Source organism: Ammodytes marinus (genome assembly GCF_949987685.1).
Source record: "Ammodytes marinus genome assembly, chromosome: 2".
Lineage (NCBI taxonomy): Eukaryota > Metazoa > Chordata > Actinopteri > Uranoscopiformes > Ammodytidae > Ammodytes > Ammodytes marinus.
Window position 1 is genome coordinate 10535703 of NC_137231.1, and position 13890 is coordinate 10549592.

The following is a 13890-nucleotide window of genomic DNA, read 5'->3' on the forward strand; positions in this document are numbered from 1 at the left end:
AAACTTGTCATCAAGATATGAAGTTAAATATAACCATGTCACAACAAATGAGATAAAGTATCCGTAAAACTGTTGGCACGGTAACAAACGTGTCTTTAGTTCAATACCACCCTTGCAATGCCTTATCTACAAAGTTTATCTCTGACCTGACATAAGTCAAACACTCCCTCTGGCACACATACCAACTGAGGAAGCAAAGGAGCCAAAAGAGATAGAAAATCATCCAGCACATTTTAGAAGACGGATAATATTCCCTGTCATGCTGAAAGAAAATATATATATAAAAAGTAAAAAAAGAACTACCCTAACAAGAAAAGGTGATCTTCAAGTCTGAGTTGCTGGTGTCTAAAAGCTACTGAGCATCTACAAGCTGTCAAGTGGTAAAGTGGGAGAGGTTTTTCAGCTGAAATATTCATTGCTGCCACTAAAGGCATTGCTGGAAATCTGCTCCCGAGGAAAAAAAAAAAGTAAAGAGCGGTCAGCCTGACTTGCTCCAAGAGGACAGAGACACGTGACTGACACCCATTAACCTTTTACAGCCGCCTCACAAGAGGGGAGGGGAGGGGAAGACTGCCCTCCAACCTGCCAGAGCACACACAAACACACACACACACACTCTCAGACCGACAAAGACACAATGAGTGACACAATCTCACACACATTCAAGCGAGTAAAACAAACACTTTGCTGCACCCACTGAACCTTAATCAAGAACAATGCAATTCATTCACTGAAAGTCAAAGGTCACTTTGTTATGGCATTCTAACTACATCCAGTTTATCGCATGTGAGCAGCTCTGTTCGACCCAGGGCCTTAAGTTGCTGCAGCGACACACATGGAACAAACATCCAATCAGCAGCAGCGATACTGAAGCAGATGGTAGCCTCGCAACCAATCAGGAAACTGTATTCCCACTAGCTCCTCCCCCAAGAAAAAGTCCAATCAACACCTGGTGCAGCCAGAAAGTGGTTGTTCCTGTCTGTCACATGCCTGTCACTCCGGCAGAGGTCTCGTGGCCCTGGAATGGATAACACTATCAGACGGTCTGATCTCTAGCGGGCCAGCCGGGGAAGCTCTTCGGGGCAGGGCCTTCCGATCCACAGCAGAGCAGATGAAAACAGCCCAGTCTCGGCGCTCTTCCTGCCAGCTGGCTTGATACTTGAGCTGGTGTCAGGTTGACGTGCTCCCAAACGGCACATGCTCCTGGCCTCTCCCCTCTTTGCTTTTCCTCTTGCTTCGTCCTCCCCCCGTGTGCTTTCGCTGCTTTGAGAAGCTGATCCGTTCTTCTCTGCCGTGTCTCTTCCCCAATGGCGGTCGTCTGGGAAGACTTCCACAGGAAAGTGGGACTGTGGGGCGGTGCTATGTGCTCAGCCTCTCTCTCTCTTTCTCTCTCTCTACCCTCATCTGATCTCTCCTCTATCTCTCTTTTTTTCCCTCCCTCCCTCTCTCCGTCGGCCCGTCCCTCCCCCCTCCCCCTACCTCAGTCTGCCAGCAGGCACCGCGGCACGCACGCACACACACACACAACGCATGAGTGAGTGCACACTCACTCGAACCCTCTCTCTCTCTCTCTCGCTCTGTGTCTCTCTTGTTAATACTCTAGCACACAGCAAACACACACTCAGGCAGTCCAAGAGTAAACAGAGAGCAGCGAGAGAGAGAGAGAGAAAGAACAGCCAGTAGAGAGAGGATAGAGATAGAGAGAGCAGAGCCACTGAGCCAAAGAGACAATGAAGAAAGGGAAAGGATACAGAAGGGAGTGTGTGTCTGTGTGTGTGTGTGTGTGTGTGTGCGTGTGCGTGTGTGTCTGCGTGTGTGTGTGTGTGTGTGTGCGTGCGTGCGTGTGTGCGTGCGTGCGTGTTAGTCGGCTGAGAGAGTTGATGTTGATACCATGAGAAAGCATAAAGGCTTTCACATTTTTCCTGACTGACCTGCTTTTCATCTTGAATGTGACCTCTCTGCAGTCTATAACAACACTGAGTGAGGGGAGAGACAAAGTGAGTTGGGGAAAAGACTAGGCACTTGCCAAACCTTCCGCGGCTCTTGCCAATCTGGGCCGGTGCCATCTCCAACCCCAGAGAAACGGGACAGAACCCGGAGGCAGAGATAGAGCAACAGTGGAGGAGATAAAGAGGAAAAATAATAATAATACTATGGCATTCTCTACCTGCTGCTCCTTCAAATGGGTTATTCCAGCAAGCAGAGCAGGGGCCATTATCCAGCTGCCTGCTTGCCTGCACCCAAGCAAAGCCTGCCAGATTAGTGCACTTACATAAACGCCAGCCAAAGAAGTGTGCACACGCAAACACACACAGCTTTGACCGAGCACACACAGATACAACCTTTGCTACAAATATCTTGCGCACACACACACACACACAGGCAGGCAGGCAGACCTTGTGGGTTTCTGAGAGAGGTTTTACAAAGATTGGCAATCTCTTGTTTGAGGTATGAGTCTTTATGAGCAGTGCAGAAAAGAGTGATCTATCTCCCCAGTGTGGCTATGCTATGCCATCCTCGAAAGGCAGCGCTGGCGGGCGGCGCTGCCATGATGGAATGCCGATGTCCTGCCAGGTACTATAAATGCCATTATTCAGATCTGTTTAGCTGAAGGGGATAAACACATTAGCATCAGGACACCTAAGCCTCTTTAAAACATATAGTTGTCAAGCACCTGGACAAGCGTATTCAATACTATATGTAAATGGAGGGGGGGAGGGACAGCGATCTTTGAGTGTTAGTTCTTGGAAGGGGAAGCCCTTTTGGCAGGTCTATAGTTGGCTGTTAGAACCGATGAAAAAGGGCAGGAGCAGCTCCTCCTGTTGGGCCCTGGGTACTGGAGCTGGGTGCTGTGGTTGTGGTTACATAAGCCTTTCATAGAAGCCCTGCTTCCACCAAGCTGCCAGGCTAATCCTCTGGGATGGAGAGCCCCACTAATCCCACTGCAGGAGAATGGAACTGAAGACATTAACCAGGATTACTACACAGGACCGTGTTCAAGCCAGGCCAGCGCCAGTTATCGCAAAATAACCCCTTAACACACAAACCCACGCAAACCTCAAATTGCAGGTGACGCCGCACACACACATGCGATATCTCCTCCAGACCCAATGTGGTTTCAATGTAACCTACAAGCTGCTGAAAGCTGCTTGCAAGAGGTACTTCATCTACTGTTGATTACGAGGGAAGGGGAGGTTAAGAGGTTCAATTCGTCAAAAGCAGAACTGAGAGTCACACACAGCGGGATGACACATCATCTACAAATGGCCACAAAGAAGCCGCTTTGCAGTTGAATTGCGTGGAGTCATGTGCAGAAAGCGGGACTTGACATTACAAAGATTGTAACAACATTTTAAAAACAATCTATAAAATGATGCATTGAAATAAATATACAGCTCAGGCTGGGTTTAAGTATTTAAGAAAGAGACAAAAAGTAAAGATATTCCTAAATAATCAACATTACTATTTGCAGCACTCAAAACCAATACCAATAACAGATGACAACCGGAGCCGACAGTGGGGAATCCCTATCTGAAGAGTACTAAGCATTAGAATCCACTGAGGGTGAGGAGCTACAGCAGTAACATAGTCATGAACAACAGGCAGAAAAAAACACTCATACAGAATGCTGGTGCGAGGAAAAAGGGGCAGAATGTCAGCGACCTCTGTGAATCAGCCATAGGCTTCTGGGTAATCTTCAGTCAGAGACAATAAACAGGCCGAGTTAATGACTGCTGCATTTGCAGGGGCTGGCTGATAAGAGGTAGACTTTACAGCCTGCTTGATAAAAAGACAGGCTGCATTGACCCACAGACACGAGGGGGGAAGCGGCTCCAAAGAGCAACAGAGCCAGTCCAGGCAGACATGCATAGACACAACGCAGCAACACGTGGCGCTGGCTGCCTCTATAACAGGAAGTCACAGTTGTCTATGCTTTCATAAAAAAAAAAAAAAAAAAGTAGGGCTCAGTTTCAACTAGTGTTCTGTCCTTTGGTATCTCCATTATAATGAACAGCAACTGAAATGAAGTTACACCACATTAGGGTGAAGGAAGGTTTACTCAGGATTACCTTTTTTGGCAGTTTCCATCTCTTCTTCAGTCCAGCGAGAGCTCTCATTCATCTCCAGATTAGCTGTTAAAAAAAATAGAAAATAGAGAAGCAGCGAGTTAGAGAGGGCGGGAGGAGGGAGGGGGAGTGGGCAGCTGTCACAAAGTCAGTTAGGGAGTGACTGACAAGAGGAAAGGAAGGAGAGAAATTAGAGAAAAGAAAAAAAAAGCATAAGCAGGTTGGGGGCAGGGTGGCCTCTGCTGCTTACCAGTGAGGCACTGCAGCGTGGGTCGCTAGGGACTGTTTGTTTTAGATGGAGGAAGCAGGAAATCCAAGGAGAGAAGTCAGTTAATGATTATAGACATAACAACTGGCTTATTTCCCTGCACAGGGCCATAAGCCAGGCTGACCCTGGACCTGCCTGGCAGCCGATAGAGCGGGAGCTTGTGCTTATGTGTCCTCTGTATGGACCGGTGAAGGGCACAGTGGGCCAATGCTAGCAATGCTGCCAGCAGGGGAATAAACAGTAGCGATGTTGATGAAGGCCCCTACAGCCCAAATAGTCACCTGGGGATTCCCTGGGACTAAACCAATGCTGCAGGAGCGACTGCAGTATATACAGACAACTGCTGAAACAGCAAAAAATCTCCTGATAGCCTGCAGCAAGAGTGTTAGTGTGTGCACGGCTGACTTACCATCTGCGAGAGAACAAAGAGCTAAGCGGGGGGGGGGGGGGGCACTGCTGACACACAGTGTATTCCGTCCTTGGGTAACACTTTTGTCTTTTGCCAACCGATAAGATTTAAAGTAGAAATCATGCAGTCAGAAATGTTCACCGTTTTGAATGCCATTTACTTAGGCAAACAAAGCTGCAAGTGCAAGACTGAATGTGAATGGGTGAACAAGGACAAAAGGAACAACAGTGCTCTCTTGTGGTGTAGGACAGCAGGCAACAACTAGACCAAAGGTGACAAAGTCAATCCTGAAATACTTCTCTGTAAACCTCCTGCTTTTTGGTTCATTGTCCTTGGACAGGTGCTAATGATTTGGTCCTACATGATTGGCTTTACCTTCTTTTTTTTATCATCTAGTTATTTTTAATTTCAAGTTAGAAATATTGCATGTTTTGTTATAATGTATATGATATAAAGTCTTATGTCTCATGTCTGTGTGTTTATAAGGTATATTACTGGGTTTAATTGCAATTTTATGTTTATCAACAACACTCACTTTAACTAAAATATGCAATATATTTATTCTGATGCAAAAAAATAAATAATCACATAGGACTAAATAGGAACAAATTGGCTTAATAGCAGTGTAGTGCAGTGGAGAACTAACCAAGCTCATTGTTGAGTGGCGGCGTAGTGGTCTCCTCCACCTCGCTGGTCATGGAGCGGGTGATGCGGCCCTTGCGGCGGCCCTGGCTGTTGGCTGTGCGTCGACCCTTGAAAGCCACTGTGGGCTCTTTGTCCTCTGCATCCTCTCCAGAGGTGTCATCCCTGTGTGTGGAAGAAAAATATGTACAGAGTCAGCAAGTCATACACAAGGTTTTGAAGGTGTAACAAATGAAAGGTCGCTGATTCAAAGATGTAATACACAGTCCCCCTCATTTTTGGACATGAATGTAGGACACTGATAATAATCATTTGGTATGGTTGTTTTTATACAGTGTTTTTAACGTCAAACTACCAAAGGTTTCGCAATCCAACTGGATCACCAAGGAAGATGCCACGTCGTTTCTGCCGAAGATTATGGGTCACAGAATGACGGGCTTTCACTGACTAGTCGAGCAAAACGCAACACATTAGTAAATATATGATGATTTAGGTCTATTTGAATATATACTAGAATTCCTGAACTGTTGTAAGCTGATGTCAATGTGAGTAATGTCAAATTTAATTTGATATTAAAAAGCCAAAAGTGCTAAATTAGAGAGCTACTAACACTTGTGCCACTGCACTTATATTTGAAGGCTGCAATCTTCATGTGGGATATTTCTTAAAGCATAAAGACAAATTGGTGTTTGTCAGCATGAAGACAGGCGACCAGTGAATGCTGCAGACTGAAACACAGGCTCAGAGGACCAAATGTGAAGGTGTTACAGACACCGCCTTTTCGCTCTTATTTTTTTTTTTTTAAATATATCCAAGATAATTTATCGAGTGTCAGCACAGTGGCATTCCAGGAGACAGCCACTGAGTTTGAACCTATTGCTCCTGCATTAATCTTCCCCCAGCTCCATTAATCTTGCTGAGGGGAGACGGTGGCACCCTAAATATAGGCCAGCCAGCTGTGCCAGGGACAGGCAGGCAGCAGCAGCAGGGTGTGCTGGGAGTCACAGAGTGGCCTAGCCTCAGAGCAGGGAGGCAGTGGCCAATGCTTCATCATCACCTTCTAGTCAGTCACAATTGCTCATAAATGTGACTGGGTATGGCTTGAAACTACTGTAGCGTGCAGCCTCAGCCGACATCATAATATACTGCATGAATAGAGTCATAAGACTGATATTCATCTGTTCATTTTCAGGCACCAGAAAGCCGTGATATTCCATCTGTTGTTTTGCATCCTTTTGCTGGCACTGTGCCTGAAACACCTCCTCCCCCCGCTGCACACACCCGCGCGCGCACACGCACACACACACAAACAAACATACTCGTATGTACGTGAACACACACACACACACACACACACACACACACACACACACACTTCAAATTGACAGCTAAGTTAAATCATACTCCTTATTTGCACCACCAAAAATCCCCCAGACTAACAAAATAAGCAGAGAATTTTAAAAATGACACTTGGCATGCCATTGGGAAGGGGAGAAGCATAAACAGGAAAACAGCTGTTTTAATAGGGAGAACGAATGGAGGCTTGAATTTGCTGTAGGTGGAAAGTCTGGGTGGAGGTAAGGGAGTAAGAGTTTAAGGGTTACAGAATGATTGGATTTCCAGATCCGCTACCCCCAGCCAAAACCTACTCCATTTGCTGAAGCCTGACCTGGAACAATTTTAGAATTGTGTGTTTGGAGAAATGGGGAAAAGTGAGAAGATAGTTGCAGCCATAAGTAAAGTAATCTTTGCAGCGCCATGTTTAGACTTACAAATAGGGTTGGGGTAAATATCAAACTGCCATGTTTCTCCCTTTCCATAGGGAGTAACAGTAACAAACAACTATGAAATAGAAGTGGATTTAATAGACTGGGCTAAAGGGTCAATACTCTAACTCGACTATTTGGCCGTACACTCGCCAGGTTGCTGCCTGAGCTGCTCTTTCAAGTGTTGATATAAGTTTGGGAGGGTTTTTCTTGTGATGTGGAGAATGTTACACAACAGCCTCTGCACAATATATTTTTCTGTTGCACATCTAGCGTCTCAAACCGGAAACACTCAATCTAAAACACTCAATCTCCAACCTTGCTTCAGGCCATTTTTCAAAACCACAGATGTAACATTTTACTCGGGTTTCACGTGTCGTTGTTGTTGTTTGTGGGCGTATATGCAGTCCCCTTGGGGCCCCTTCTGATTGGTGAGCATGTCTGTCACACAAGGAGGACGCCATGAATTTGTACAAACATTGACATGACAGTTTAAACCCTGGTTCATATGCATTGCATATTGTAGATCCAAAATCGCAGGCTTTTACGATTTGCTAACGCCATTGTTTCAAATCACAAATTTAAAATCAATTCATTGTTCAGCCCTACTTACACATTTTTTAAGTTTTTGATTCAAATGAGAAGATTTGGGTGTTTACGGCGTGTGTGAGGAGAGGCAATCATTGTAAAGTGCTTTGAGACTTGGGACAACGCTCAGTCGGTATTGAAAAGGTGACTCACTTCATTCCATCCTCCTTGTCTTCAGCTTCATTTTTCTCTTCATCCCTCTCTCCCTCCTTCTCTTTCTCTTTCTCCTCCTTCTCCTTCTCTTCCTGGCTGCCCCGCTGCACTTGTTGCTGCTGTTGTTGCTGCTGGCCGTGCTGCGACGAGGGACACAGAAACAACAAGGCACTCGGTTAGAAAGAGAAGCTCCAGTAGACAGGTATACACAGACTTAAAAACAAACAAGCCAACTCCTCCTGTAAGCTGTGTACCTTACACTTATACACTTCCAATGTTTGGATGCACAAACATAGAAACAAAAAAAAAAATCCAATTTCCACTGTTATCATTTTGAGTAGAAGTAAACTTTTTTTCAGTATTCAAGGCAGACTACAGGCGATCCATTGGCCCAGTAGAGTGTGGTTATTCTGCCCAAATAAAACGGCATAATACCTGAAAACACTGCCTTTAAGTAGGCATGGGATGGGATGATATGAACAGGAGAGTTGGTATTAAGAGACATAAATGTACTTTTGGAATGGGTATAATATCTGGCTGGCTTTTTCATGAAATACAACAGTGTTTGCAAAAAACATAGAAAGGTGAAAAAAAATTCCTTTGACATATCAAAATATTTGGTTTTGCTGGTTTAAAGTACATAATAGTTACCAACCTAAAAAAAAAATCCTACTCATTTTCTGCATACGCAAAACAAAACAGGATACGAAAGTTCAGAAAATATGCTCTTTAAGCATGCAGAACCACTTCCTTACCAATTTCCTGCCTGTCTGGTCTTTGAGGGTTAGAGTTCAGATGAGTACAGACAAGCAGTCTGACCAAAAACCTTCAACATTGCTTAATAGTGAGCAAGCAGACACGTATACTGATAAGAAGTTCTACTCTGTTGGGGCGTATTTGCAGTTTCCTTGCCTTTGGGCAAATGCTTATCCAAAGAACATAAACCTCTGATGATCTCTTTAATACATATCCGCCCTAATAAAAAGACACTCACATGTGGATCCTGGCAAGGGAACATAAAAGGGACAAAGGGACTATGTAAAAAAGGGCGAGTAGAGCAGGATGGCAGGAAGAAGAGCAAGATTAAAATGAACATTTCAATCACAGAGCCAACCTTTTTCTCCATTAACACAATATCCCTTATGTCCTCTTCCTCCGTTTGAACTCAACACAGAAAACTAATTAAAGCCATAACTCAATAGGACTTAATGGTCTCCCAGCCTTGTGCACCGCTCAGACACATCATTGGCCTTATAATCTCCTCTATCCACCCTAACTATAGAGATATGTTAGCGAGAACTGCGGAGATGCTTTCACACCTGATAGTCCCGTATAGTTTGTTCCTTGGTTCGCAATAGATGCGAAATTGATACATAATATTGGTTTGTTTTTAAAACAGGTTTGTCTCTCTTTCACATCTATCGTTTCCTCTAGCGATGAGGTGACCAAAATGCAGCGGTTTAAGACACGCAATAATGTTAATTTCACTAATGGGTCAGATGTGTCAGGGTTGAGAGCAAAAAATAATAATAGTAGTTCTCGGAAATGCTTTACAATTGGTAAGAATTTCCATGCAGAAGAAAGTAACTACAGGAAGCACGTCTTCTTCATCCCATAACGCATAGCGTGTGATTTACAGTGTGCTCACCTGCGCAAAAGAACCGCCGCTAAAGTGGAAACAAACCCAAGGCTTGTTTCATAGAACCAAACACTGTCGGTGTGAAGCGCCCTAAACATGCCCCAAGCTGATCCAGGGGAAGCCCCAAAGAAAGTGTAGTTCAAGACGCCAACAGAACAACCAATACACTGCAGCACACTCGATAAGGCAGGAAAACCTTTACAGTACATTAGCATGAAACAATTTATTTTGCTTGCCATCTCACAAACATAATCCCTATTAGCATTTACAGTCTGACATTTAGCACTACACTTTTCTGTTTCCCATGTGTAGCTACCTCCCTCTGTGACCGTTACCATTAGTGCTAGCTGCTTCTCCGCCACCAGTTAATGAGCGGAGGTTCCTCCAGTAGAGATAAGGGGACACCACCCTCGTACACGCAGGAAAAGGTTGCCAGTAAATGAATGTGCTATTTCCTTAGAGCCCGCCGCCACCATGCAGTCTAACATCTCACACCTGATCTGAGGCGCAGTACTAAGTGGGAGCTCATTAGCAACAGTAATGACTGTGTTCAAAGAGAACAATACGAACAGTGCTGCTGTCATACAGGCGGTTGGGAAAGTGTGGTCACTGAGCAGCACAACTGGGTGACCTTGGGGGTTTCTCTTTTTTCCCTACCTCACTGTTCTGCAAAGACATCACTTTTGCTCCAGTAATAGTAGTTAGATTACCGCAGTGCTCACACATTAACAATATAATGCCCAATAACCTGTAGTAACAAAACTTTTGCAGCTGATACCTCGTGTTTATCTGGGTTGTACGCCGTATGGCGAAATGCACTGAGTGCCCAAAGTTACCACGTGTCTAACCCCACGTAGAAAAATTGTCAGTGCACATTTTTCTGCATTGTTCAACTGGATAAAACCAGAATAAAGCCTTTCTTAAATTTCATCCACTATACAAAGAAAAGGAGGGGAAAGGTTAGTAGTATGGTTCCTGCTTAACTTGTTTGACAACAGAGAATTGCATCAGGCCTGGAGTGTTATGACTGAAATGTAAGTTTTTCTTTAACTTGCAAATGGTATTAGTTAGCATCGTTAGATAAGTTAGCGACTATAGTGACTGACAGCAGCCGACAAAACAATAAAAGCTGGTTATGTTGTTAGGCCTGGATGTCAAGTAGAGCATCTTTTGGAACCATTAGTTTGAAAAGGTGAGAATACCTGGCTTCTTCCTCTGCGTCTGTAGTTCCTCCGCACTATGTTCTTATAATTTCCGTTCTTTTTGGTCAGGTAGTAGAAGAGCACACACTCTGCCACCGTCTGAAAACATGAAAGAAATGTCATTCTTTAACCCATTGATGGCTATGGCAATCTAGGATGCATGCCCTTAATGCCTGAGGGTTTTCTGAAAAAATTGTACGAATTGTCAAGTCTACCAAAACCGTAATATCTAAGCCTGTGTAGCACATAGAAACATGAAATAAAATACATTTAAAGGTTAAGGTTCACAGGTTTTATTTAAACATGCTCCGTTAGCGCTTACAAACCAACACATTTTTCTAAAAATTGTCAAAATTAGATGGGGGAGAAAAAAAAGAATAAATAATATAAAATATTTAAAAATAATGTGCTAAATGAGGTTATAATCCTGCTTCCTTTTAGCATGGATAGTAGTGACTGAGGATGCAGTGGAGGGATAAAGATATAGGAAGGAGAAGATAGCTTTATTTTATAATTTAGTTCAGTTATCACTGGCACCATAAATCTGACTTCCCAGTACTGTAGGGAGCCGATCAGCTGGTCCAAACGGCTGTATACCACGGAGCTGAAAACGAAACTGAAACTTAACTATCGCCTGGCTGGGCTGAATTTGAGTTGGAGCAGCAAAATATAGCCTAAATTCTTAAATATTGTTAATAAACAGATGCAATGTGTTGTGTGATTTTCGTCAGTAGTCTATAGTAGACCTAGATTCTGCGCTCCGAACGCCAATAACATTTCTGTAATACACTATCGCGGACACAGCCGGGGTATTTTTATTATTATTTTTTTATTTTTTATTTTTTTTATTGGCGTGATCTTCGGCAAACCACACAACTTTTGGGTGGTCACATGGTCTAAAAAAATCAACAAAACCCACCTCATGTGTATTTGAACCAATGACGGTGCATTCTATGCTGCGCACGCCATGAAAAGTAGATAAAGTAACAATGCTGCGCGACGCAGCATCAGGCAGGAGATACAATGTGGCATCGCGCAGCAGCCGTCATCAATGGGTTAAGCAATCGTTTGCTGAGAGGACTGGGTCACTCTGAACAAGACAAAAAAAAAAAAGAAAAAAAGATCCATACCTTTCTCTCCAGAAAAGAAGCAATCAGGCCAAAGTTTTTGGGATGCTGGATGAACCTGAGGGAACAGAACAAAGAAAGTCTTGAAACCTTATACAAAATCATTGGCAAAAAGAAAATTCTAATTATTTTGAAAAAACAAAGAGAGAAAAAAAACACATTGATCTTTGAGATACAACACTAGCACTAAAACTAGCATTAACCCTAATGTTTTTAATTTGCCATCTAATGCATCAATCAAATATCAAATATCTTACCGTATGTTTTAGATGAGAGTTATTAGAAACTGAAGCTCTTCCTTTTGCATGCGGGTAGACTTTAAACTCACTGATTTTACTGTGTGGGTTTGATCTGATTTGGCAGCCTAATAACGCCTCCACTCATTTCTCACAAAAGGGGAAGATTCACTTCCTTGCCAACAATTTACGGACACACTATCCGTCACAAATGTTTAACTGGAAGTCATTTGGTTGCTTGAAAGAAAAAAATTATTTTTACAAAATGAGAATGGAGCCGTCAGTCAATATCTGATATGATAAGAATTTGTAATGTTCTGAGTTGATATGTGAAAAGCCTGCAAAAATGTTAAATAAAACTGAAAACCTGAAGTATGCAAAAAGCAAAATGCCAAAAGCTAATTTTAGGTGAATTTTTTGGGCCAACGAAACACAATCCAGCTGCTATGAGATAAGGGTAGAAGGAGTTTTTTTTTTTTATTGAAAGAAGAAACACAATGTTTGACAACATGACTTTACTTTAGGGTTTCTCTTACTTCTCTCTGAAAGTGTCCTTCTCCTGTTCGCTCCACATGTTCATAACCTGCCGGTCCTTGTACACCTTCATGGGGTCGCCCATCAATCCGTTCATGTTGATGAACTTGATGCGCTGCTGCTCAGCATCAAACAGCATCGGAGGGATGACCGCCAGCTGTCGCATTTGCTTCTCCGTATTCTGTCGTACACAAATGCCACACACAGACAGACACACACACACACACAAACACAGACACAAACATCCTGGAGTGAGTGGGCTGCGTTCGAGGGGAAACTATCTGACAGCATGGTGCTTATATTGACATCCACCATATGAAACCTAATGTGGTAATGCACACAAATTCTGTTTGGAAGTGTTGAAGAGTTCAGATGACAGGGGAGAGACAGCTCAGGGTGTACGCTCAGACGGCTATGGCTATTAGGAGGGGGAGGGAGGGTAAAGAAAAGGCGCTTTGCTATCTTGATAGAGCAGGAAGTTGGAAAGCTTTTCTTAGGATGAGACAAAACAACCCAACTGGACACACTGCTCAGCTTGATGGGACCTGGCTGTCAGGAGAGGAACAGGTCATATGTGATATCCTCCACCACTTATCCTCAACACTGAGAGCAGTGCCTCAGTCACACTGTATGAGTCCAACACCTCAAGCCTTTCAAATGATCCTATATGCTAACTTTGAACACCAATGATAAGTAAGACATTTATCAGATGAGGTCTGTCAGTGTAATTGCATTATTATGCCTAATACAGCAAAAAGTACACTCTGTTTTATTTTAAATTAAAAGTATATTGTATCGAAATGTGTTAGGTGTCAGCACAGCCACTACAGCTAGAACAAAAGGCTGGTATGTTTGAAGTCCATCAAGCCTATTTAAATGATTTGCTTGTGAAATACTAAAAATGAATGACACTTTTCATACTAAAACCTTTCCAAAAGCAGTTGAATCTGCAGGCTATTAGATAGTTTTGATTTTGAAGCACATGCTCACTTTCACTATTCTCTGCCTAAAGTTTAGATTAATCGTGGAACTATTTTACCGTGTTTGAGTTAACGGACAATAATGAATACTGCACCCTCAGCTGACTATGTGTCTAGTGTGCACATTTTAAATGGAGGAAAGAGAAAAGAGGACTGAACGTAAAAAAGGAAGGCAAGAAAAACGCCAGAAACAATCAAAGTTTTGGGACCATTACAATTGAAAGCAGCTGTGTTGCTGAGCTTGCTGCTAGACTGTGGTGGCCTTAAAGGGCTAGTATT

The 13890-nt window shown here is 43.4% G+C and overlaps 1 protein-coding gene across 7 annotated transcripts in view; it reads right to left on the minus strand.

The window, feature by feature from the left end:
• ncor2 (nuclear receptor corepressor 2) overlaps positions 1-13890 on the minus strand; it is a 93440-nt gene that overhangs the window by 24400 nt on the left and 55150 nt on the right. For all 7 annotated transcript variants that reach the window (XM_080043209.1, XM_080043213.1, XM_080043210.1 and 4 more), the window contains exons 12-17: positions 12634-12812; positions 11865-11919; positions 10735-10833; positions 7894-8033; positions 5391-5551; positions 4071-4133 (exon numbers count right to left, since the gene is read on the minus strand). In XM_080043209.1, the coding sequence (XP_079899335.1) occupies positions 4071-4133; positions 5391-5551; positions 7894-8033; positions 10735-10833; positions 11865-11919; positions 12634-12812 (697 nt within the window). The remainder of the gene's footprint in view (positions 1-4070; positions 4134-5390; positions 5552-7893; positions 8034-10734; positions 10834-11864; positions 11920-12633; positions 12813-13890) is intronic.